Below are 22,349 nucleotides of genomic sequence, written 5' to 3' on the forward strand. Positions count from 1 at the left end.
CTGGGATTTGCATATTAATAAATCAAAACCCTCAACCCATTCTAAAAGATGAAAGACTGAACAGCAATCTCAGTTTGTTCAATACATCGCATCAGTTGTATGACCTCTTAGTATAAATTCTGTGTCCTATGATCCTGCGTGACTAGATACCTGATGAAAGAGCAGCGCTCTGAAAGCTAGTGCTTCTAAATAAACCTGTTGGTCGATAACCTGGTATTGTGTGATTTTCAACTTTGGTTATTGAGAAGGATAAGGGCAGCGGATACATGGGAACACCATCCCCTGCAAATTCGCTCCAAACCACTCACCATCCTGTCTTCACTGTTGCTGGGTCAAAATCCTAGGCTTCCCTCCCCAAAGGAATTATGGTCAACCTACAGCACATGGATTGTGGTGGTTGAAGAAAGCAGCTCACCCCCACCTTCTCAAGGGGCAACTAGGGATGGATAATAAATTTGGGCTTAGCCAGTGAAAATCACTTTCTCAAAAGCAAATGAACTCCTGAGTTCTATCCTGTCCCCTCCCTGAGCCTGGCCTCCACTGTTCCACCTCGTCCTCCAGGAACGTGTTTATAAAACCCCACCGTTTTGATCCCTTGTCTGAGTATGTTCCTGTGCAGTAAATCACAAAATGTTCCTGTTTAGAAGTTGCTGAACAGGTACGCTTGTTGATTGCCTCCAGCTTTGTAAGATGAGATAAACAAATTCCTTGGTGTGTTATTGACAAGAGCTTTGCACTTCTGTTTGGCAGATTGTGATCATATAATCCAGCACTCTGGAATTTCAGTTGACAATCTTCAGTTATTATGCAGGCCCAGGCAAATCCTTCAGAAAACTGTCTTCAGGCCCCGAACACTTGGGGAAAATATACTTCCTGAAAGTTTGAGTACAGAACATATGAAAAGGCAATTGGATAAATGAAATCCCACACTCTAGCTAATACAAAGCCACAAACAGTGGATGTTGGAAATTGGAAGTAAAAGCAGACATTACTGTTTGGCAGCCTCTGTGGAGAGAAAATCAGAGCTAACTTCTGTCAGAAAGAACTTGAAATGTTAACGTTGTTTTCCTCACTCACCCACGACATTGCCAGACCTGTCGAGATTCTACAGCAATTGCTCACTCCCCTGTTAGGCAGTGGGCTGTTTGAAAGTTTAAAAAGTGTCTGACCATTTCTCAGAACCCTGGTCTACAAAGATATCATGCCTCAGCACTAATCCTGAAAGGTAGCCTTGAGAAGGGAATGGGACAAGCAAGGTGATGACAAGTGTGCCCTTCGTCAATGGCAAAAGCACATCTTTGATCAGAGGTTCAGAAGAGGTTTACCAGGAAGTTGCTGGGAATGGAGGGTTTGACAGATAGGGAGAGGCCGGATAAGATGGGATTTTTTCCCCTGGACCATAGGAGGTTGAGGGGTGACCTTACAAAGGTTTATAAAATCATGAAGGGCATGGATAAGGTGAACGAGAAGGCTCTTTTTCCTAGGGTGGGTGGGGTATTTCAATATTAGGGTCAGATATGTTTAAGGTGGGAGGAGAAAGGTTTAAAAAAGTCACGAGGGGCAACTCTTTTACACAGAGAGTCCCCAGTTGCCCCTTGAGAAGGTGGGGGTGAGCTATAGACCACCACAGTCCATGTGCTGTAGGTTGACCATAATTCCTTTGGGGAGGGAATTCCAGGATGGTAACCCAGTGACAGTGAAGGAGCAGTGATATAGTACCACGTCAGGATGGTGAGGGGCATGGAGGGGAGCTTGCAGGGATATTGTACCCTGCATCCTTCAACAAAAGGTTGAATCTTGTGTGCTGGTTGATGTGGAAGTATTGGTGATGACTCACCCTGCCCTTGATGAAATGGTGCCCAAAGAACTGTGTACTTTCTTTGCACCTTCATGCGCTCTCTACTGGGATTTCAAATCAAGGTTCAAGTCGCAAGGGACGCATCTGGTGTTGAAGAGCCCATTGAGTGAGGCAATGATATGTTATCTCATTGACACGACCTTGCCTCCTGTCCCCCTGCATGAGACAACTTCACAAGAGGGAGAGAGGAGGACGCAAAGATCTCAGTCAGCTTCTCAAACTTGTCAGATCAATCAGTTTTCATCCTGTGAGTGTTTCTGCCTCTTGACTTCATATCCCAGCCTTGGAACCATGTCCCTTTATCCCCTCACCCAACAGGAACCTCTCAGTCTGCTCATTTGAACCAACCACAGCCATTTTGTTTGATTTGGGGTGCGGGAGGATGTGTGAGTGGGGAGGGAGAGAGAGAGAGCGGGGTGAAATAGCCGTGTAGAGGGGGTCTGTGGCGTGACTTCCCATCATGTGTACCGTTCTCTCACCTCAATTGATAGGGACATCATGTGTGGACAGCTGAGCTGCACTGGTGGGAACAAGCAGCCACGTTATAGCACTGGCTCAATCAGAATCGGAAGCACGGTTTGCCAAGTGGTACTGGATCCAGTCAGCTTGGTACAAAATGGAACAAAGTGTGGAGATAACAAGGTAATGGGAATGAATGGGCTCATTGACTAAGACAGGGAAAGTCCTTGGAATATGTCAAATCTGTTCTAATTGGTCTACACCTGAACTATTCCTGGTGGGACAGACATTGTGTTTTATTTTTGGCATAACTTTAATTGATTTGTTCAGTCACAGTCTGGAAGCAGGCTGTTCAGTCCATCAAGTTCACACTGACCCTCCGAAGAGCCTCCAACCCAGATCTACCCCCTCTCCATCCCATCCCTGTTACCCTGCATTTTCCATGGCCATTCCACCTAACCTGCACATCTGTGGGAGGAAACCGGAGCACCCGAAGGAAACCCATACAGACATGGGGAGAACATGCAAGCTCCACACAGACAGTCACCCGAAGCTGGAACTGAACCCAGGTCCCTGGCACAGTGAAGCAGCAGTGCTAACCACTGAGCCACTTGCCACCTATTCATGGCATGTTCGCGTCACTGAGTAGGCCAGCAGTTATTGCCCATCCCGAAATGTTGAAGAATCAAACCACATTGTCAGGGGTCTGGAATCACACACAGGCCAGACTGGGTCAGGAGGGCAGATTTCCTTCCCTGAAAGACATTGGTGAACTGGATTGTTTACTCTGACAATTGTCTTCAGCTTCCAGAATCCATGTTCCAGCTTTTTATTGAGGTTGAAAGTCACCACCTGCTGTTGTGGGTTTTGAAGTCCTCTCCTCAGGGCATTCACAAGGGGTTCTGCATAGTTAGTCCAGTGACGTGAACCACAAAGCGACAGCCTCCTCTGGTTGGTTGTTCCACCAACATGTGGTGCTGGTTCTGCCTCGTGTGCGTGGAGCTTTCTGGATCCTCCCAGCAGGCTGTGCCACAATCATTTCTGCCCAGCTTCCCTTCGAAATCTCCCCTCAGTGTCCTGAAACCTCTGAGTGCCAGGGCGATCAGCAACTCTCCATGGAAATCCCCTCTCTTGAAAATCTATCCATGAGGTCACTTCCTCCTCAGCTCCACTGGACTGTGGTAGGCTGCCTGAACGTCTGTGCTATCTATCCATCCTCCCTTGTCCTCTCTCAACAAGACAGGCTATCGGGGTAGGTGTTCCCAATCCAGTTCTATCACTGAGGGACATCAGGTTGGTGGCTGTTCACAGATAAACCTCAAAGCAAATCAGTGATTGCTTTTTCCACTTTGAGATTTGAGCTTTGCAAATGGGACTTGCCGGTCTGAATGAGGTTTGTTTTTTTCTCTCTCTTTCCCTCTCCTTCTCTGACCTGCTTGACATCCAGAAATCTATCTCCACGAGATGAGTTCCTCTGACCATGTGAACTTCAGTAATGAATATATCCTCAATCTTTCTGCCCTCTCTACAGATGTGTGTCAACTCCAGGTGTACCAAGGTGCCACTTGTCGATGAGTGTTCCCGGAAGTGCCCAACAGAGTCGGTAAGGCAACTGGCTCACTTGTGCCTGTTTGCTTCGATGTTCTGCCAATCCCAAGGCTGATCTGTGGTGAAACGGAAGCTGTCCCCAACCCCCATGCCACCAACACACCCGAAACCCTCCCCGAGTCTCGCATTGACTGTGCCACCACTCCCTGTTCAGGGACGAGATACTCTGCCTCCAGCCGCCTGCTGTCTGGGTTTGGCTTGACCAGTCCTTGAGAAGAATAGAATGAAGAATGTGACAGTCAGAGAGTGCAGACATTGAGTCGTAGAGTCTTCCGGCATGGAAATTGACCCTTGGATGCAACTCCTCCATGCCAACCAGATATCCTCACATAATCTCGTCCCATTTGCCAGCATTTGGCCCACATCCCTCTAAACCCTTCCTATTCATATGCCCATCCAGATGTCTTTTAAATGTTGGAATTGAACCAGCCTCCACCACTTCCTCTGGCAGCTCATTCCATACACACACCAACCCCTGCGTGAAAAATTGCCCCTTCAATCCCTTTTAAATCTTTCCTCTCTCACACTAAACCTATGTCCTCCAGTTCTGGACTCCCCTAGCCTGGGAAAAGACCTTGTTTATTTACCCTATCCATGCCCCGCATGACTTTATAAACATCTATAAGGTCACCCGTCAGTCTTCAAAGCTCCAGGGAAAACAGCCTCAGAATATTCAGGCAGATTAGGACAGGACTAACACATTTAATGTTAAAAAATGTGATGCTAGAAAAACACAGCAGGCCAGGCAGCATCTGAGGAGCAGGAGAATCAAAGTTTCGGGCATAAGTCCTTCTTCAGGAATGAGGCTGATATACCAAGCGGGCTGAGATAAAGGGGAAGGGGAAGGGAATTTGGGGGAGGGGCACTGGGAATACGACAGATGAAAGGAGGTGAAAGTGAGGGTGATAGGCCGGAGAGGTCGGGAAGAAGATTGCAGGTCAAGAGGGCGGTGCTGAATCCGGGGGTTGGGACTGAGATAAGGTGGGGGGGAGGGGAATTGAGGAAGCTGGAGAAATCTACATTCATCTGTGTGGTTGGAAGGTTCCTAGGCGGAAGATGAGGCGCACTTCCTCCAAGCGTCGTTCAGCCACAGGACGGTTGGGTTGGTTGGTGCGGGTGTCCCAGAGGTGTTCCCTGAAACGTTCCGCAAGTAGGCGGCCTGCCTCCCCAGTGTAGAGGAGACCACGTCGGGTGCAATGGATATAGTAAATGATGTGTGTGGAGGTGCAGGTGAATTTGTGACAGATATGGAAGGATCCCTTGGGGGCCTTGGAGGGAAGTGAGGGGGGTGGGGGGGTGGGCGCAAGTTTTGCATTTCCTGCGGTTGCAGGGGAAGGTGCCGGGAGTGGAGGTTGGGTTGGTGGGAGGTGTGGACCTGACGAGGGAGTCACGAAGGGAGTGGTCTTTGCGGAACGCTGATAGGGGAGGGGAGGGAAATATATCTCTGGTGGTGGGGTCCGTTTGGAAGTGGCGAAAATGACGGAGGATGATACGATGTATCTGGAGGTTAATGGGGTGGTAGGTGAGGATCAGTGGGGTTCTGTCCTGGTGGCGGTTGGAGGGTCGGGGTTCAAGGGTGGAGGAGCGGGAAGTGGAGGAGATGCGGTGGAGGGCATCGTCGATCACGTCGGAGGGGAAATTGCGGTCTTTGAAGAAGGAGGCCATCTGGGTTGTTTGGTATTGGAATTGGTCCTCCTGGGAGCAGATGCGGCAGAGGCGAAGGAATTGGGAATATGGGATGGCATTTTTACAGGGGGCAGGGTGGGAGGAGGTGTAATCTAGGTAGCTGTGGGAGCCGGTCAGTTTGTAGTAAATGTCTGTGTTGAGTCGGTTGTCCGAGATGGAAATGAAGAGGTCTAGGAAGGGGAGGGAGGAGTCTGAGACAGTCCAGGTAAATTTGAGGTCGGGGTGGAAGGTGTTGGTAAAGTGGATGAACTGTTCAACCTCCTCGTGGGAGCACGAGGCAGCGCCGATACAGTCATCGATGTAGCAAAGAAAAAGATGGGGGGTGGTGCCAGTGTAGCTGTGGAAGATGGACTGTTCCACATATCCGACAAAGAGGCAGGCATAGCTGGGGCCCATGCAGGTGCCCATGGCTACTCCCTTGGTTTGGAGGAAGTGGGAGGATTGGAAGGAGACTTTGTTCAGTGTGAGGACCAGTTCAGTCAGTCGAAGGAGAGTGTCAGTGGAAGGGTACTGGTTGGGTCTGTGGGAGAGGAGGAAGCATGGGCTTGGAGGCCTTTGTAATGGTAGATGGAAGTGTACAGGGACTGGATGTCCATGGTGAAGATAAGGCATTGGGGACTGGGGAAGCAAAAACCATGGAGGAGGTGGAGGGTGTGGGTGGTGTCCCGAACGTAGGTGGGGAGTTCTTGGACTAAGGGGGACAGGACCGTGTCGAGGTATGCAGAGATGAGTTGGGTGGTGCAGGAGCAGGCTGAGACAATGGGTTGGCCGGGGCTGTCAGGTTCGTGGATTTTGGGCAGGAGGTAGGAACGGGCGGTGCGGGGTTGTGGGACTATGAGGTTGGAGGCGGAGATCCCCTGAGGTGATGAGGTTATGGATGGTCTGGGAGATGATGGTTTAGTGGTGGGAGGTGGGGTCATGGTCAAGGGGGCAGTAAGAAGAGGTGTCCACATGTTGGCATCTAGCTTCAACGGTGTAAAGATCAGTGCGCCAAACTATCACTGCGCCTCCCTTGTCTGCTGATTTGATGGTGAGGTTGGGGTTGGAGCGGAGGGAGTGGAGGGCTGAGCGTTGTGAGGGTGAGAGGTTGGAGTGGGTGAGGGGGTGGATAGGTTGAGGCGGTCAATGTCACGGCGGCAGTTGGCTATGAAGAGATCGAGGGCGGGTAAGAGGCCAGCACGGGGTGTGCAGGTGGATGGGGTGTGTTGGAGGCGGGAGAAGGGGTCGTCAGAGGGTGGGCGAGAATCCTAGTTGAAGAAGTAGGTGTGGAGGTGAAGGCAGCAGAAGAAATGCTCGATACTCATTGATCCGTGAGCTTAGGGGGATGAAGGTGATAATCGTTCATCCTCAGAGAGGGGGAGGTCTGGAGGGATGGTGAAAATACAACAGGGCTGGGAGCTAGGACCTGGTGTGGGGCTGGAGCTGGGAGTGGGGTCAGAGTTGGTCGTGGGGGTGGAGATTAATGTAAGGTCCTAGGGACTGTTGCTGAACAAAGAGACCTTGGAGTGCAGGTTCATAGCTCCTGACAGTGGAGTCACAGGTAGGTAGGATAGTGAAGATGGTGTTTGGTATACTATCCTCTTTTGGTCAGAGGATTGAGTACAGGAGTTGGGAGGTCATGTTGAGGATGAGCAGGACATTGATTAGGTCATTTTTAGAATATTGTGTGCAATTCTGGTTTCCCTCCTATTGGAAAGATGTTGTGAAACCTGAAAGGGTTCAGAAAAGATTTACAAGGATGTTGCCAGGGTTGGAGGATTTGAGCAAAATGGAGAGGCTGAACAGGCTGGGGCTGTTTTCCCTGGAGCGTCGGAGACTGAGGGGTGACCTTATAGAGGTTTATAAAATCATGAGGGGCATGGATAGGGTAAACAGACAAAATCTATTCCCTGAGATGGGGGAGTCCAGAACTAGAGGGCATAGGTTTAAGGTGAGAGGGGAAAGATATAAAAGAGACCTAAGGGGCAACTTTTTCACACAGAGGGTGGTACGTGTATGGAATGAGCTGCCAGAGGAAGTGGTGGAGGTTGGTACAATTCCAGCATTTAAAAGGCTTCCGGATGGCTATATGAATAGGAAGGGTTTGGAGGGATATGGGCCAAGTGCTGGCAAATGGGAATAGATTAGTTTAGGATTTCTGTTGGCCTGGATGAGTTGGACCGAAGAGTCTGTTTCCGTGCTGTATATCTCTGTGACTCCCTACAGCTCAAACCCTCCAACCCTGGCAACATCCTTGTCAATCTTTTCTGAACCCTTTCAAGTTTCACAACATCTTTCCTGTAGCAGGGGGACCAGAATTGCACACAATATTCCAACAGTGGCCTAACAATGTTCTGTACAGCCACAACATGGCCTCCCAACTCCTGTACTCAATACTCTGACCATTAAAGGCAAGTATACCAAACACCTTCTTCACCACCCTGTCTGGCTGCAACTCTCCTTTCAAGGAGCTATGAACCTGCACTCCAAGGTCTCATTGTTCAGCAACACTCCCCAGGACCTTACCATTAAGTGTATAAGTCCTGCTAAGATTTGCATTCCCAAAATGCAGCACCTCGCATTTATCTAAATTAAACTCCAACTGCTACTCCTTAGCCCATTGGCCCATCTGGTCAAGGTCCCATTGTAATCTGAGGTCATCTTCGCTGCCCACGACAACTCCAATTTTGATGTCATCTGTAAACTTACTAACAATACCAGGTCAGGCAGCAAGTCTCGTGAGTGCTGCAGGTCAGAGTGGAATCTGCTGGACTCGTGTTCCTGCATCTGAGATGTGAAGGTGCTGTCAGGAATGCCTTTTGGAGAGGTCAATGAATCTGCACTCGGTTCCATCTTGGACAAAGAAACAAGTTCAACTGCACTTTGTCATGGTGCAACAGTTGGGCTGCAAGGGTTAATGCTGCATGCTCAGTGGTGCTCTGGGTGCTGGTGTGTGTGTGTGAGATAAGTCTCTGTCGCGCAGACAAACAGGCCTCCCCTGCCTCCCAGATGTTCCAGCCCGACCTCTGACCCTATCTTTGTCTCCACTCTGCAGGTGTGTAACCATTTACTGCAGTGTCAGCTGAAACAAGGCTCCTCTTCATCACCCGACAGTGGTCTTCCTACATATGGTAAGACCTTGGCTTTGGCATCTTACCCTGTGTAGCAGCCAGCAACCAGGCAACAACTCTGCATCATGTTGGATTTGTGAGGCACGCTCCTTCCCCAACTCTGGTGGTTTCTCTCCCTGCTGTGGGTTGGGGGGTGGTGGAGTGTGACAGTGGTTATGTGGGACCTCCTGAGGCACCTAATGCTGGACACTGAGCTGAGAGGGTGGGGGGGGGATCTGTCTGTTCTTCCTCTGAGCTTCAGAGGAAACTGCCGTTGTGTGTCATTGCTGCCTTCGGGAGCCAGCTGGCTCTCAGACATGGTATTCTGTGCTCAGGTGAGACAAGTAGTTTCCTTTAGCCTTTCACTTTGAGCCTGCAGCATTGGCAGCTGGAGATACCAAGGGAACACACAATGCAGACTTAAATCTTGTCTGGAAAATCTGCAAGTTTTTGATTTGGCGAATTCTCACAGTTTTAGGTGAAGATTTCAATACAGGAGGCATTACGTCCTTCAAATATGTGGTTGTGAATGTGTGGAATTCACTTGCCCTGGCGTATGCCTTGGACTCTGGGACACAGAACAAATTTCAGGAGGAGACAGACAGATTTTTAATTTGTTGAAAGGTTGAAGGGGTGTGGAGATCAGGCAGGTATTGAATGGTGGAACAGGCTGGAGGGGCTGAATGGCCTCCTCGTTCTGTTCTGTCTGAGTTTGCTTCAGTGCTATTGACATTGCTTCCCAGTCTGCCTGAGTAATTGGTTTAGGAATGTGGAACACCGATAGGGCTGTGACCTCCCACTCACCCTGACAGGATCAGAGAAAATAAACAATGAGCAATGATGATTAACCTCTCCCCGGTATATCTCATCAGAGTAATCGTTTCTCATCTTACACCTTGCAGCCATCATTATTATCGTGCTGGCTATCACCTTACTGATCACCATTGCTTTCGGAGCGGCTGCGTTTGCATACAGGAAACATACAAGGAAACCCACGGTCACTGCAAGGTAAATGAGGTTCAGCTAATCTGCACAGCTACACCTTCAGAGGTCTGTGTATCTTGGCTATCCTTTCAACACGGCAAGCTGCAGAGCTCACTCTGGCCTGACACAGTGTGTGGGACTCTCTCCATTATCCCTGCTGCATTCCCAACAGTGCTGGTTTCTCCAATGAGATGTGGAAACCAAAGATGACCCTGCTCTAACCTCTCTGATAGACAGGAACATGCCCCACTCTCAGATCGGGAAAGGTAAGTTAGTGGTGTCCTGTCCAGTATTGGAGGGGAGGGGGGCTTCGGGAATCTGGTTTTGTGCAAGTTGCCTGCTGTGCTCCACAATGTAAGAAAATGACCCTTCAGAGAGGCTCCCATTGCCCTAGATGCTTACCCCCAAGACCGTACAGAGCTTGTTTAGCATATCCTTGGATTTACTCTGCGCTGGGAGGTGTCAAACGGTATAGGGTGACATTAGTTCCCAGGAAGCTTCACTCAATTGGTTTCACCCCCAATCGGGCTGGACTGGCACCTGGATCACAGAACATGCGCCAACTCAGAACCTGCAGTGCCCCCCAAACACAGTCCAAAACTATCGTCCAAAACCTGAGTATAACCCTGGACAAACAGGGCACCAGCAAGCTTCCCATGGTACTTGGTGCTGAGAGTGCGAGGAAGGGAGGGATGCCATTTACTTGATGGTTCCATTATGTGGTGTGCATGTACCTCCCAGAGAAGTGTAGCTTCACACAAGGAGACTTGTGAACCACCTGAGCACAGGGCCAGAGGTTTGAAGTGTGCCTGGTCCAGCAGCAATATGAGAAGGATATGGAGACTCACATTGCCATTCCCCAGGCCTGGTGTGTGATTGGCACACTGCCCTGTGCATGACTGTACCAGATACAGGTGCCACTCTATCACCTTGTGACTCTTCCTCATTGGTTGAGAGAGCCTCACTGGTTCTTTTCCCTGAACATGGATTTGTTTTCTGATTTTTATACACACACACACAGATACACACACATACAGATACTCGCATACATACATACACATAGACACACACACAGTCACATCATTACATACACACAGACACATACAGAGGCACAGTCACACAGATAGACATACTGTCTCTTCCCTGGACAGGGAAAATTCTCTGCTTGTTTCTCTGGGACACCCGTGTGATTTTATTCATGGATGGTGTTTCTGGTCACTTTATTCTGATGAGTGTTGTGTTTCGGTGTCAATGAGTGCTAGGTTCCCTCTGTCTTGGTTGCTTCCTTTTGGGGACATTTTTTGACCTTGTGAGGCTGGCAGGTGTGTCTGCTGGTGACATCTCTCTGAGCTGTGAACTGTTGTTGCTTCCCACTTGTAACCTCTGGATTCTGTCTCCAGGACACCACACACGCAAACGTCAGGACTCTCGAACCCAGCCTTTACTGACAGTGCCCCGGTCACACCGCGTGTGATGAGACCTCAGATGCCAAAGGCAAGTCATTTTGCTCACGGTGTTTTGCTGCCTGGCTGTGCTTATCCTCATAGAGAAAATGGGTTCAAATCCCCATCATTCAGGGCATTCTGAGATCCTTACTTGTCAAAGCAAGAAAAAAGTTAGCGGGACTAGACCCGATCAGGAGCTGACAAGCAACTGCAAAGTTGCTGAGCGATGGTCAAAAAAAATCAACGTATGTCCTCAAGTGCCATCTGCACTCACTCTTATAGAGAAGGAGGCCATTTGTCCCATTAGCTCCATACTAGCTCAATCTGATTCACATGTTTCCAGTCACAAAGCAATTGGCCTTTTGTTGACTTCCAGATGGTATGAGCCAGTCAAGTGGGAATGGTCTGTCCAGTGGGATGGGGAAAGTTTTTGTTCATTCATTCACGGGATGACGGTGTCACTCAGACCAAATGCATAAGAGTCAACCATCTGAGTCACATGTGAGCCAGACATCTAAAAAACATTAATACACCAGATGGGTTTTCCAGCAATCAATCACCAATCGATGGTCACCATTAAACTCTTAATTCCAGATTTTATTTTTATTGAATTCAAATTCCATCCTCAGCCATGGAGGGATTTGAACCTAACATTACCTGCATCACTGGATGAACAATCGCGTGATAATACCACCAGAACATTGCCTCCCCCATATTTGATGGGGAGTTGGGCCTTGCACACCTGTTTCTGACTCCTTGCTCATTCTTGTGTTGTGTTCTGTTGTGTTGTGTTTCAGGGCCCAGCAATGGTCACTGTACCCCCTCCAGCATACAACACAGTCCTGTCTGCACCATTTCCCCCTCGACAGGTAAGTCCTCCGTTAGCACAGTTCTGTCCTCACATCGAGCAGACACCCAACCCACTGGTCTTTATTCTTGTAGGCACCACCTCCTCGTCCACTTGGATCGTCAGACAAGGTATGTTCCCTGTGGCCTTGACTTGCACTCAGCGAGTGGTAAGATTTGGAGAGACTGGAGCTGGCCTGCTTGGACAGGAGATAGTCCTGAGGAGATTCAACCAAGGTGTTCAAAATCTGCACAGAGCAGATGGTGAATGTGGGGAGGGGGAGGCAAAACTGTTCCCATCGGGTGTAAGGTGGGGGAGAGGCAGAGCTGCAGTCATTGGCAAACAAAGAGATGGAGAGAAAGACAGGGTGCTTCCTTACATCGGGACTGGCGAGGGATTATAAGGCATTGGAGCAGAATCTTGCTTGGCCATGTGTGGCTGGTGATGGAGGGGAGAGGTCAAACCTCAGCTCTAAATGACTGCTTGGATGTCCAGTGGAGGGAAAGGATCTGAACGAACAGCGAGAATTCGGTTCAAGCAGGGGGGAGCCATTTCCAATCACTGGTTCCCAAGTGTCTGAGAGAGCGCACACAAACGGAAATAAAAGGTTGGGCTAGATTCCAGACGAGGTAAAAACAATGACTGCAGATGCTGGAATCCAGATTCTGGATCCGTGGTGCTGGAAAAGCACAGCAGGTCAGGCAGCATTCCTGATGAAGGGCTTTTGCCTGAAATGTCGATTTTCCTGCTCCTCGGATGCTGCCTGACCTGCTGTGCTTTTCCAGCACCACGAATCCAGAATCTGGATTCCAGACTGCTGATCCCAGCCTGTCATTTGGTAAATGGCGATTTATAAAGTAGGAAAGATTCCTCCATCTAATCCATCCCCACACAAGCTGTAGTTTATTAGATTTGCATTCACGAGGGAATGAAGGGACTTGAGTCTGTGCATTTTCCCTCTGACCCCAATCATCCCACACTAACACTTGTGGTTTTTGATTTATTTGTTTTGTCTTTGCAGCCCCATGTTCCAAGAGCACCCCCAAAGCCACCAGGAATGAAACCTCCGCAGCCCCCCAGCTCCAAGGTCAGGGCGCACTGTCGTGGTCATGTGTAACATTCTTGTTTTAGGGGGCTTGGGCATTGCCTGCAACACCAGCATTTGATGAACCACCTTTCTGAAACCAAACTGGTCTGTGTGTGCTGTCTACACATCATGTCTCCTTGTTTTGGTCTGCTTACCTGAGGGAGGATGTTCTGGTGATGTCAGGACTGCAGTGAAGGTTTCCCAGATTGAGTCCTGGGATGGCAGGACTCACATATGAAGGGAGACTGGATCAGTTAGGACCATACTCACTGGTGTTGAGAAGAATGGAGGTGGGGGGTGGGAATCTCATACAAAACAACCGATCAAATACTAATGTCTTGTAACAAGGTAAACATGGGATGGATGTTCCTGCTGAGCAGGGGGTCCAGACCCAGCACTCACAGTCTGAGGATACAGGGGAGGACTGAGCTGTGGAGAAATGCCTTCACCCAGAGAGTGGGGAGCCTGTGGGATTCACTGTCACTGAAAGAGTTTGAGGCTGAAACAGTGAATGTTATCAAGAAGGAGTTAGACCAAGTTCTTGGAGCTAAAGGGTTTGAAGGGTATGGGATTGAGAGTGAGTTGAGATTGAGGATCAGCCATGATCACATTGAACAGCACAGCAGGCTTGAATGGCCAAATGGCCTCTTCCAGCTGCTGCAGTCTGTGTTTGGATCATTTCTGTAAGAGTTTGGATCAGCTGATTAACTTGCTGGTCCATGTCAGGCCATGGTTTCCAGGGTACCTCTCCATCACAGGGGCCTGGGAAGAAGCTTGCAGCAAAGGGCTAGCAGACTCACTGCCTGCCTGGCTCAATCCTTACTCTACCTCAGTGCTGGCTGCTCCCCAGGAAGTTGTGGGTTCAAGTGCAGCTCCAGAAACCTGAGGTCAGGAGAGTCATTGCAAGTCTTCATCTTCAGTTCATTGGTCTTTCCCAGGCCATGGTGAAGATTGGTGTTTGTAATCCAGCAATGAGTATATGTCAATCCCCACCAAGCTGGGCTGGACCATTGCTCCTGTCCCTGTAAACAGAAGGAAATTGTCACACAATCCCCAATCCACCCCTCACTGCAGGAATCCCCCTTCTCTCTCAGGGGAAAAGCCATCATCTTTCGCTGCATGAGTGAAGGAGAGTGACTGATGGGAATGAAGCCTCTAACGTGAGGATAAAGAGACCATACTGACGATCAGCCCCAATTCATTGCTGGATTTTCGGACTTTGTGCAATGAAGAATGATTTTAGAATGTGCACAAAGTTGATTTTTTTTTATTCATTCATGGGATGAGGGCCAACATTTATTGCCCATCCCTAACTGCCCAGAGAACAGTTAAAAGTCAGCCATATTTCTGTGGGTCACGTGTAGGCCAGACCCAGGTAAGGATGGCAGATTCCTTCCCTAAAGGACATTAGTGAACCAGATGGGGATTTTCCCAACAGTTGACAATGGATTCACAGTCATCATTAGACTCTCAATTTGAGATTTGCATTCCCCCACCTGCCACAACAGGATTTGAACCCACATCCCCAGTACGTGACCAGGGTGTCTGAGTCACAGTCTGCTGAACTGCCACTAGACCGTCACCTCCCCCTCAGACATCAATCTCAAACCGAAATTGGTGATCAAGGGATTGAAAGCAGTTTTGAAAATGTTTCTCCTTGGTCCAAATATTGCACATCCCAATGTGGTTTGCAAAAATGAGCCACTTGTTCAAACTCAGGCTGTTGGGCCTTTAGGTTGAGAGGGTCATTGGAACATTCCATAAAGCCCTATCGCAATGAGACCCAGGGTGAACAGAACTAAACTCTGACTGGTAAGAAGGGGAGAATAAGGCAGAGAGCGACACTGAAGGGATAAAAGACAGCAGGATCAATGTAGGTAAGAGTGCATTGACCATTCTTGTTATCTGGGTATTTAGGTGCTGATGCCTCCAACCACACCAAGGAACTGAGTGATACCGGGGAGGAAGGTGAGCAACACGAAGCCCTCAGGGATTATCCTGTATCTCCTGCCCCTTGGACAGACAGGAAGGCACTACAACATATCAAAGCTAAGTGGAAGGCAGACTATCTGTGTTCACTCCATGGAGCTCTCATTAAAGAGAGAGCTAAAGTGGCAGGAATGATCAGCCTGCCTGTTCAGGAGGGAAGGTGGCAGAGGATTGGGGGAGCATTGTTGCTGTGAATCATTGGAACTATCCACAGGATTCTCTGCTGCTTCTTTGGTCTTGGGAATATTTGTATTTAAAGGTACCTGTCAAAAGTCCACTTGTTCCTGAATAAAAATAAGAAACTCTGTCTTACAGTTTCCTGTATGTTTGTGTATTTTTGTAACAATAAACTGGAGGGAGGAACAGGAGAGTGCCAGCCATCTCTGTGCTGTCCTCACCCCCAGGCATTCATTCCCAGTTCACCAGAAAAAAAGAGTATTTCTTTATTTAAGTTGTAATAAAACTCCCTAGAAAGCCGTGGGGAAGTTGTTGCTCAGGGAAGAGAAAGGTGAAGTGCTTTGTCCACTTCCACATTCTGTGAGATGGTTAGCAGTGTAGTGTAACCATGCCAATGAGTGAGTCACTGAGGCTGGTGCAGTGACTTCCCTGACTGTGCCATGCATTGATTGTGCATTCCTATCCCTGAGAGGGTCTGAGTGAACGACACAGCTGCCATCTCTTTGGCCCATGTGCTGGCACCAATACTGTCCACAAGCCCTCTCAGCTAGCCAGCACATCCCTCACTTTCACCATAACCACTTTCTCATTGCTTACAGATTCTACACACACTCTAGCTGAAGAGGTTTCTCCCGAATTCCTGTTCAGGAATTATTCATCATGAATTGGAATTGTTTGGTCCTCATTTCCGGATTTTCTGGATTCCAGCACATTGAGAACCAGCAGGATGTAGCATTAAGCAGCGGGAGCTTTCTGGTAGAGGTGTTCACTGTGCAAGCAGCATGGTTAGAGAAAGTGGCACTGTCATTATGTGACCATACAGAGACAGAAGCAAAACATCACACACGTGGACACGTCTGCTCCACATCAAAGTGTTTGGGAATTTTCCCGATCTCCAACAAGCAGCCCTTAATCTCAGCGCTGGAGCCCAACTCTTGGTGGTTCTGAGTGCTTCATTGCCTGCCCTCACTCACCTTTGACCAGGAAACTGAAAACAAGTCGAAGTGGTGTTGAAAGTAGACAGTGGCTGCAGCTCAGGAGAAATGTAGAGACAGGCAAGGATAATGATCACACCAATGACACTTCCGTTCCCAACACTGGGAATTCCTCCGGGAATAACAAGACACAATGGTTACTTTGTTTCTTATTTCTGTTGGGCCTGGCTGCTGAAGGTCATGCAGGTTCGGAGCAGTAGGCTATTCCGCCCCTCATGCCTGCTCCACCATTCAACATGATTGTGACTGTGTCCCTCCCCGCCTCCACCAAACCTCATTCACCTTAAAATACTTGTTCATCAAAGGTCTGGCTGGCTCAGCCTTGAATATCTTCAATAGCCAACTTCTAGGGTAGAGAATCTGGTAGACCAGTGACCCTATGGGAGACGGAATTACTCCTCATTTCTCTCTTCAATGGGCAGTCTGTTACCTTTGAACCATGATCCCAGCTCCAGATTCCCTCCCAAAGGTCAAGTGTCTCTCAGCGTCTACCCTGCCAAGCCCCACCTTTGAATCTGACATCATTTCAATAAGGTCGCCTTGCATCTTCTCAACCCCAGGGAGTGTGAACCCAGGCTGCTCAACATTTCCTCACAAGTCAAATCCCTCCAACCCAGGGACCAGTTGGGAGAGTCTTCCCTGAAAGGCTCCCACTGCAAATCCATCCATCCTTCAGAAAGGAGGTCAAAAGATGACTTTATCAAATCCATACAGTCTCACCAATGGCTCAAACAGTTGTTGGAAGCCTTCATTGCATTCACAACCTTTTGTCTTAACAATGTTGTGTTTCGATCCTAATCTCTCCTTAACCCTGCAGACTGACCTTTTTGTGGTTCATGCACAAGGATTTTCAAATTCTTCTGTCGCCTCATTCACTTTCATTCCTATTCTGCTTTTCTGTTCCTCATATCAACTTAGACACCCTCACATTTTTCCCATGTTATGGCCCATGCCACATTCTCACCCACTCCCTTCCATTCACAGACTCTTTGTGACTGCCTCACAATTAGCTTTGCCATCTAGTGTTGGAGCATGAATGAAACAGCCAAGACTCCTGGCTTTCCCCCCATCCATACCCCTCGTACACATTGTCTGAGCACTGATCCCTGTGAAACTCTGCTGTTTACAGTCTCCCAACCTGAAAATGACCCTTTGGCTCTGACTCTCCCTTTCCTGTTCACTGGCCAACAGTTCAAATGTGTCTCTCTCAATGCTCAGAGTTCTGGAGTTGGGCAGTAATCTTGTATATGGTACATGATCCTTCAGAAGTCACAATGCACCACATCCAGAAATTCCTCTTTATCCACCCTCCTGATAGTATGTTCAAAAAACCCCAAAGATCTCTAAAGTGTTCTGAGGAAGGGTCACTGGACCCGAAAAGTTAACTCTGCTTTCTCTGTACAGAATGCTGACAGACCTGCTGAATTTTCCCAGCAATTTCTTCTTGCCTTTGTTCTTGACTCTAAACATCTTGTCAGGCACAAGTTCCCTTTCTTAAAAAGGTCTGCCTGATGGTATGGTGATTTCTGAGATGTTGCTGGGACTAATTCTTGAATTATGGATTCACGCTTTTCCTGAGCGATAGATCATTTCAGTGGCTTGAGAAAGCTTTTGGTGTCAGAGGGTAGACAAGGGAATGGATGCTTTTGTGGTGGGGAGCTGAATCTGTGCTTACCCATGTCACTGTATAAACCAGAGTCTCTTCACCATTAACCAGTGCTGCTGCTTTCATCTGCCTGTGTCCTCTTCTACGCCACTTCTCTTTCTAAATGTGACAATCTCTGTCTCATTGGAAACACAGACAAAATTCAGGCCATCAACTGCCTCTGAGTGGAAGTTCCCCTTGTGTTTTCAAAATACTGTAAGATCCAGAGCAGGAGGAAACCATTCATTCCCTTGAACCTGTCCGCCATTCAACACCATCATGGCAGATCTCATCTCGGCTTCAACCCCACTTTCCTGCCTATGTTGTGGTTGATAGCACCTTTGAGGGATGACCAGGAGACGCAGAGAATTCCTCAAAATCATAAGTCTTTCTTTGCAAACCAAAGCTGTGGCCAACAGAGCAGTCAACCCTGAAAAGCCCATTAACAGTGAGAAGACTCTCATGTTCTACTACAGGAAAGATACAGAGGCTTTGGAGAGGGTGCAGAGAAGGTTTACCAGGATGCTGCCTGGACTGGAGGGCTTGTCTTATGAAGAAAGGTTGAATAAGCTCAGACTTTTCTCTCTGGGGAGAAGGAGGAAGAGAGGAGACCTGATCGAGGTGTACAAAGTAATGAGTCAATAGCCAGAAACTTTTCCCCAGGGCAGGATTGACTGGTACAAGGAGTCATAGTTTGAAGATATTAGGAGGAAGGTATAAAGGAGACGTCAGAGGTAGGTTCTTTACACAGAGAGTTGTGAATGTATGGAATGCGTTGCCAGCTGTGGTGGTGGAAGCAGAGTCACTGGGGACATTTAAGTGACTGCTGGACATGCACATGGATAGCAGTGAGTTGAGGGGTGCGTAGGTGAAGTTCCTATATTTTACATTAGGATTAATCCTCAGCACAAAGGGCCTGTTGTGTGCTGTGCTTTTCTATGTTCTATGTTTATATTGTTCTAACAGTCACGCCCTCCCCCTGTTACATTAGCATAACCATTAGCATAACTAAGCCTGCATTATATCCTCTTAACCAATCAGACTCTGCCACAGTTATCTTCTGGATCGGTGCAGACCCTGACATTGTGCCATGGTCATCTTTCCTCACCTTTTTGTCACTTGACAGGCTGTAGTCACACAAGGCTGACTCGAGCACGCAACCCAGACCTTACACTGACACATCATGGATTATGTTGTAGTTATATATTCAAATTTCCCATACCCGCTCCCCAGAACCCTTCAACCTATTATTAATTAGAAATCTCCTCCTTAAACGTAGTCAATGACCCGGCATCCATCACACTTTGATGTGGTGAACTGCACCAAATCGTGATCCATTGTGAGAAGTAATTTAGCCTCATCTCTGTTCAAAATCTGCTCCCCACTTATCCTAAAACTATCTCCTCTCAATCTCGATCACCCACATCCTCTCCATGTCTGCCTTGTTAGTCTCCTGGAAGGGCAATTTCCTGGTGCTAGCCCTCATCAAGCATTCCCCCATTTGGGTACTCTCTCCAACACTCCCTCATTATTCTGAAGCTGTCAACCAGACTTGTGATTAAATTAATTCACAAAATGATGTTTGTCCTTTTCTGGTTCTCTCCATAAGTGTGACTCTGCTCCTGAAGTCCTCGTGTGGATTTTCTCTTGCTCTCTCTCTTTCCCTCTCTCTCTCACTCTCTCTCTCTCTCACTCTCCCCTCCCCTGCACCCCCCCCCAGGTTTCTGTCCCTCTGAGCTGGTTGGGTGCTGACTGGAATTGGTCCTTACTCCAGGTTACCACCTCAGCCATGTCTTGACACTGACAGCCAAGGCCCAGGAGAAGAGCTGACTTCAGAGTCCAAGAGCAGGCAGAAGGAAGGACAGTGCCTGTTGAGGAGCTTGCTGTTTGGGGCTGATGAGGGAGGAAGAAACCCGAGGCCATAAGCACCTGGTGGTTTGCTGTTTGATGGTTGAACATGCTGGCATTTGACATTTGGCATTCCTTCTCCCAATGAGTGCAAAACTTCAGCTGCATTGCCTGCCTTTCCAGAGGGATCACAATCCCATTTATCTTATTAATTTCTCAGCCCTCCCTCTCAACTTTTCACCATTGAGTCTTCATTCTCTTGATCACCAATGCTTTCTGAGTATGTTCATGTCATGGAGCCATAGAATCCGACAGCACGGAGATAGGCCCTTTGACCCAAACTGGTCCATGCCAACCGAAATGTCCATCCACACCAACCCCATTTCCCTGCACGTGGCCCATACCCTTCTAATCCATTCCTATCCCTGTATTTATCCAAATGCCTTTTAAATGTTGTTACTGTCCGCAGTGTTTTTTTTTCCCCCAGGTGTATCTCTCTCTCACTCTCTCCATTAAACTGTGTCAGTCCGTTGTTTGCCATTCTTTGATCACGCACCACCACACCCTTGAGATTCAAGGATGTGAGAAAGATTGTCTGTCTGCATTCACTCTTGGAATGTGAGGCTGTGTGAGAAGGAGACAGGAGAGTGAGAAGGTGATGTGGAACATGGTGTAGCAGTGATGTCTGCATTCGCAGTGACTGTGAATCATCTGTCTGAGAGAGAGAGAGAGAAATGTACTCGTCGAGAACATGATTATGGAACAGGATTGTCAACTCCGTGAAAGACTCTCTTTGGTCTGCCCAAGATTTGTTGGTCTTCCAGAGGCAGGAGATGACCCTGACTATTTCAGACTGAAACATCCCAAGGTCCAGGGCTACATGCTGAGGAATGCACTAAAGCTCAGGGCAGCTAAGTGCAGTGGGGGAAGACCACTGTCTGAGGTCTTTCTGCTGAAATTAAATAGGGGTCTGTTCAGTGATTGTGCCCTCCTACTTTCTCCAATGTGTGTAAATATGGTCTTGTACAAGTAAGAAATGCCTTTGGTTTGTTTGCTTGACGTGTATGAAGACTGCGTGCACAATTGAACTGATCTCCTGATATGAATGAAGTGTATTTTTTTAAATTGAATGGGTTTGCAGTGAGCTGTCAGAGGAAGACAGCAGTCACTATGCAGAAGGATGGTCAGTCTCGCCCATAAAGTACCAGCAGAGACAGGAGCTCAGTGCACTTCCTGCAATGTGCAGAACTCACCCCCAGATCACAATCACCACCCCCACCCCCCTCCAACACCAAACAGTGACACAACCCAAGGGCCATCGAATCCTCCTGTCCCTCGAGGGTGATGCAACTTGTAGGCTTGGTTAGGGAGTGACCTGGAGCTGCCTCTGACACAGGGTGCGCAGATGGTGCAAGAACTGGATGGGGAGGTGGGGGAAGCATTCACCAATTCACCAAAGCACCAAGATGCCCATTGCTTATTGGAGGTCAGGTCAAAGGAAACAGCCAAGCAGCCATGACTGTGCAGATCAGAATCACAGCCTGAGAGATGACCCAATGACCTGCTTTGTGGAAGGGGGGACGGATGGGTCAACATGATGATGATGTGGTGCAGTTAACCCCTTAGAATTCTCCATGGTCCATCGAGGTCCCTCTGAAACCACACAGCTGGCCTGGAGTCACTCAGTGCACCGAGGTGATCCTCCCTCTGACAAAGGGTCAGACCAGACTGGAAATGTTAACCTGGTTTCCCTCACCACACAAGTTGTTGACTTTCTCTCTGCAGTGCTCTGTGTTTTTACAGTGATTGGGAGGCTTCCCATTCAGCCCCAGAGCAGACAGTATGCATGTTAAACAGAAATCTCTGTATGAGTAGGAGAGTAGCACTCTGTCCATCCCCTGATAACAGGAGCAGTGACAGGGATCAGAGTTTCCAACATTTCCCCCAGGTGTTGGACAGGCCTGAAGCTGGCTGTAGTTGCTCCCATTTTCTGACACTTCCTTGTTTTAAATTGCTACTTGTTTGACCCTTCTTTTCAAACGTGACAATTCGCAGCTTGAGGAAGTGTTATGATACAGGGTAAACGTGTTAATTTAAATCAGACCCACAGAGAAACTCACCTCACATCATAATCTGTAAAAGCATGAGTTACAAGGAACTACCAAATCCCACTATTGAAAAAAACCAACATTTTATTCATTAAATCCAAAGGGCATCATGGTGGCACAGTGGTTAGCACTGCTGCCTCACAGCGCCAGAGACCCGGGTTCAATTCCCAACTCAGGCGACTGACTGTGTGGAGTTTGTACACTCTCCCCGTGTCTGTGTGGGTTTCCTCCGGGTGCTCTGGTTTCCTCCCACAGTCCAAAGATGTGCAGCTCAGGTGAATTGGCCATGCTAAATTGCCCGTAGTGTTAGGTGAGGGGTACGGGTGGGTCGGTGAGGACTTGTTGGGTCGAAGGGCCTGTTTCCACATTGTAAGTAATCTAAACAATAACTTTCAGCACTGTGATCCTCCTTTGATCAATTTATCGACCTCCCACTCACTCGACAACAATACACTGATCTGATAGAACTTTCCAATTAAAATTTACAAAAAATTCGAAATTCCAAACCATTCAGTTGTGTTGAT

General features: G+C 48.3%; 1 protein-coding gene across 2 annotated transcripts in view; it reads left to right on the forward strand.

Annotated features, from left to right (window-relative positions):
- The window catches only part of LOC132836957 (zinc metalloproteinase-disintegrin-like crotastatin), a 51,565-nt gene extending 36,199 nt beyond the window's left edge, over positions 1-15,366 (forward strand). The window contains exons 16-24 of one of the 2 annotated variants that reach the window (XM_060856545.1): positions 2,350-2,500; positions 3,849-3,920; positions 8,646-8,721; positions 9,603-9,708; positions 11,085-11,178; positions 11,927-11,998; positions 12,072-12,107; positions 12,998-13,063; positions 14,981-15,366. In XM_060856545.1, coding sequence (XP_060712528.1) covers positions 2,350-2,500; positions 3,849-3,920; positions 8,646-8,721; positions 9,603-9,708; positions 11,085-11,178; positions 11,927-11,998; positions 12,072-12,107; positions 12,998-13,063; positions 14,981-15,013 — 706 coding nt within the window. In that variant the 3' untranslated portion in view covers positions 15,014-15,366. The remainder of the gene's footprint in view (positions 1-2,349; positions 2,501-3,848; positions 3,921-8,645; positions 8,722-9,602; positions 9,709-11,084; positions 11,179-11,926; positions 11,999-12,071; positions 12,108-12,997; positions 13,064-14,980) is intronic. The other variant, XM_060856546.1, reaches the window with a different exon arrangement.
- The last annotated feature ends 6,983 nt before the right edge of the window (positions 15,367-22,349 follow it).

The sequence above is a fragment of the Hemiscyllium ocellatum genome, chromosome 48 (genome assembly GCF_020745735.1).
Source record: "Hemiscyllium ocellatum isolate sHemOce1 chromosome 48, sHemOce1.pat.X.cur, whole genome shotgun sequence".
Classification (NCBI taxonomy): Eukaryota; Metazoa; Chordata; class Chondrichthyes; order Orectolobiformes; family Hemiscylliidae; genus Hemiscyllium; species Hemiscyllium ocellatum.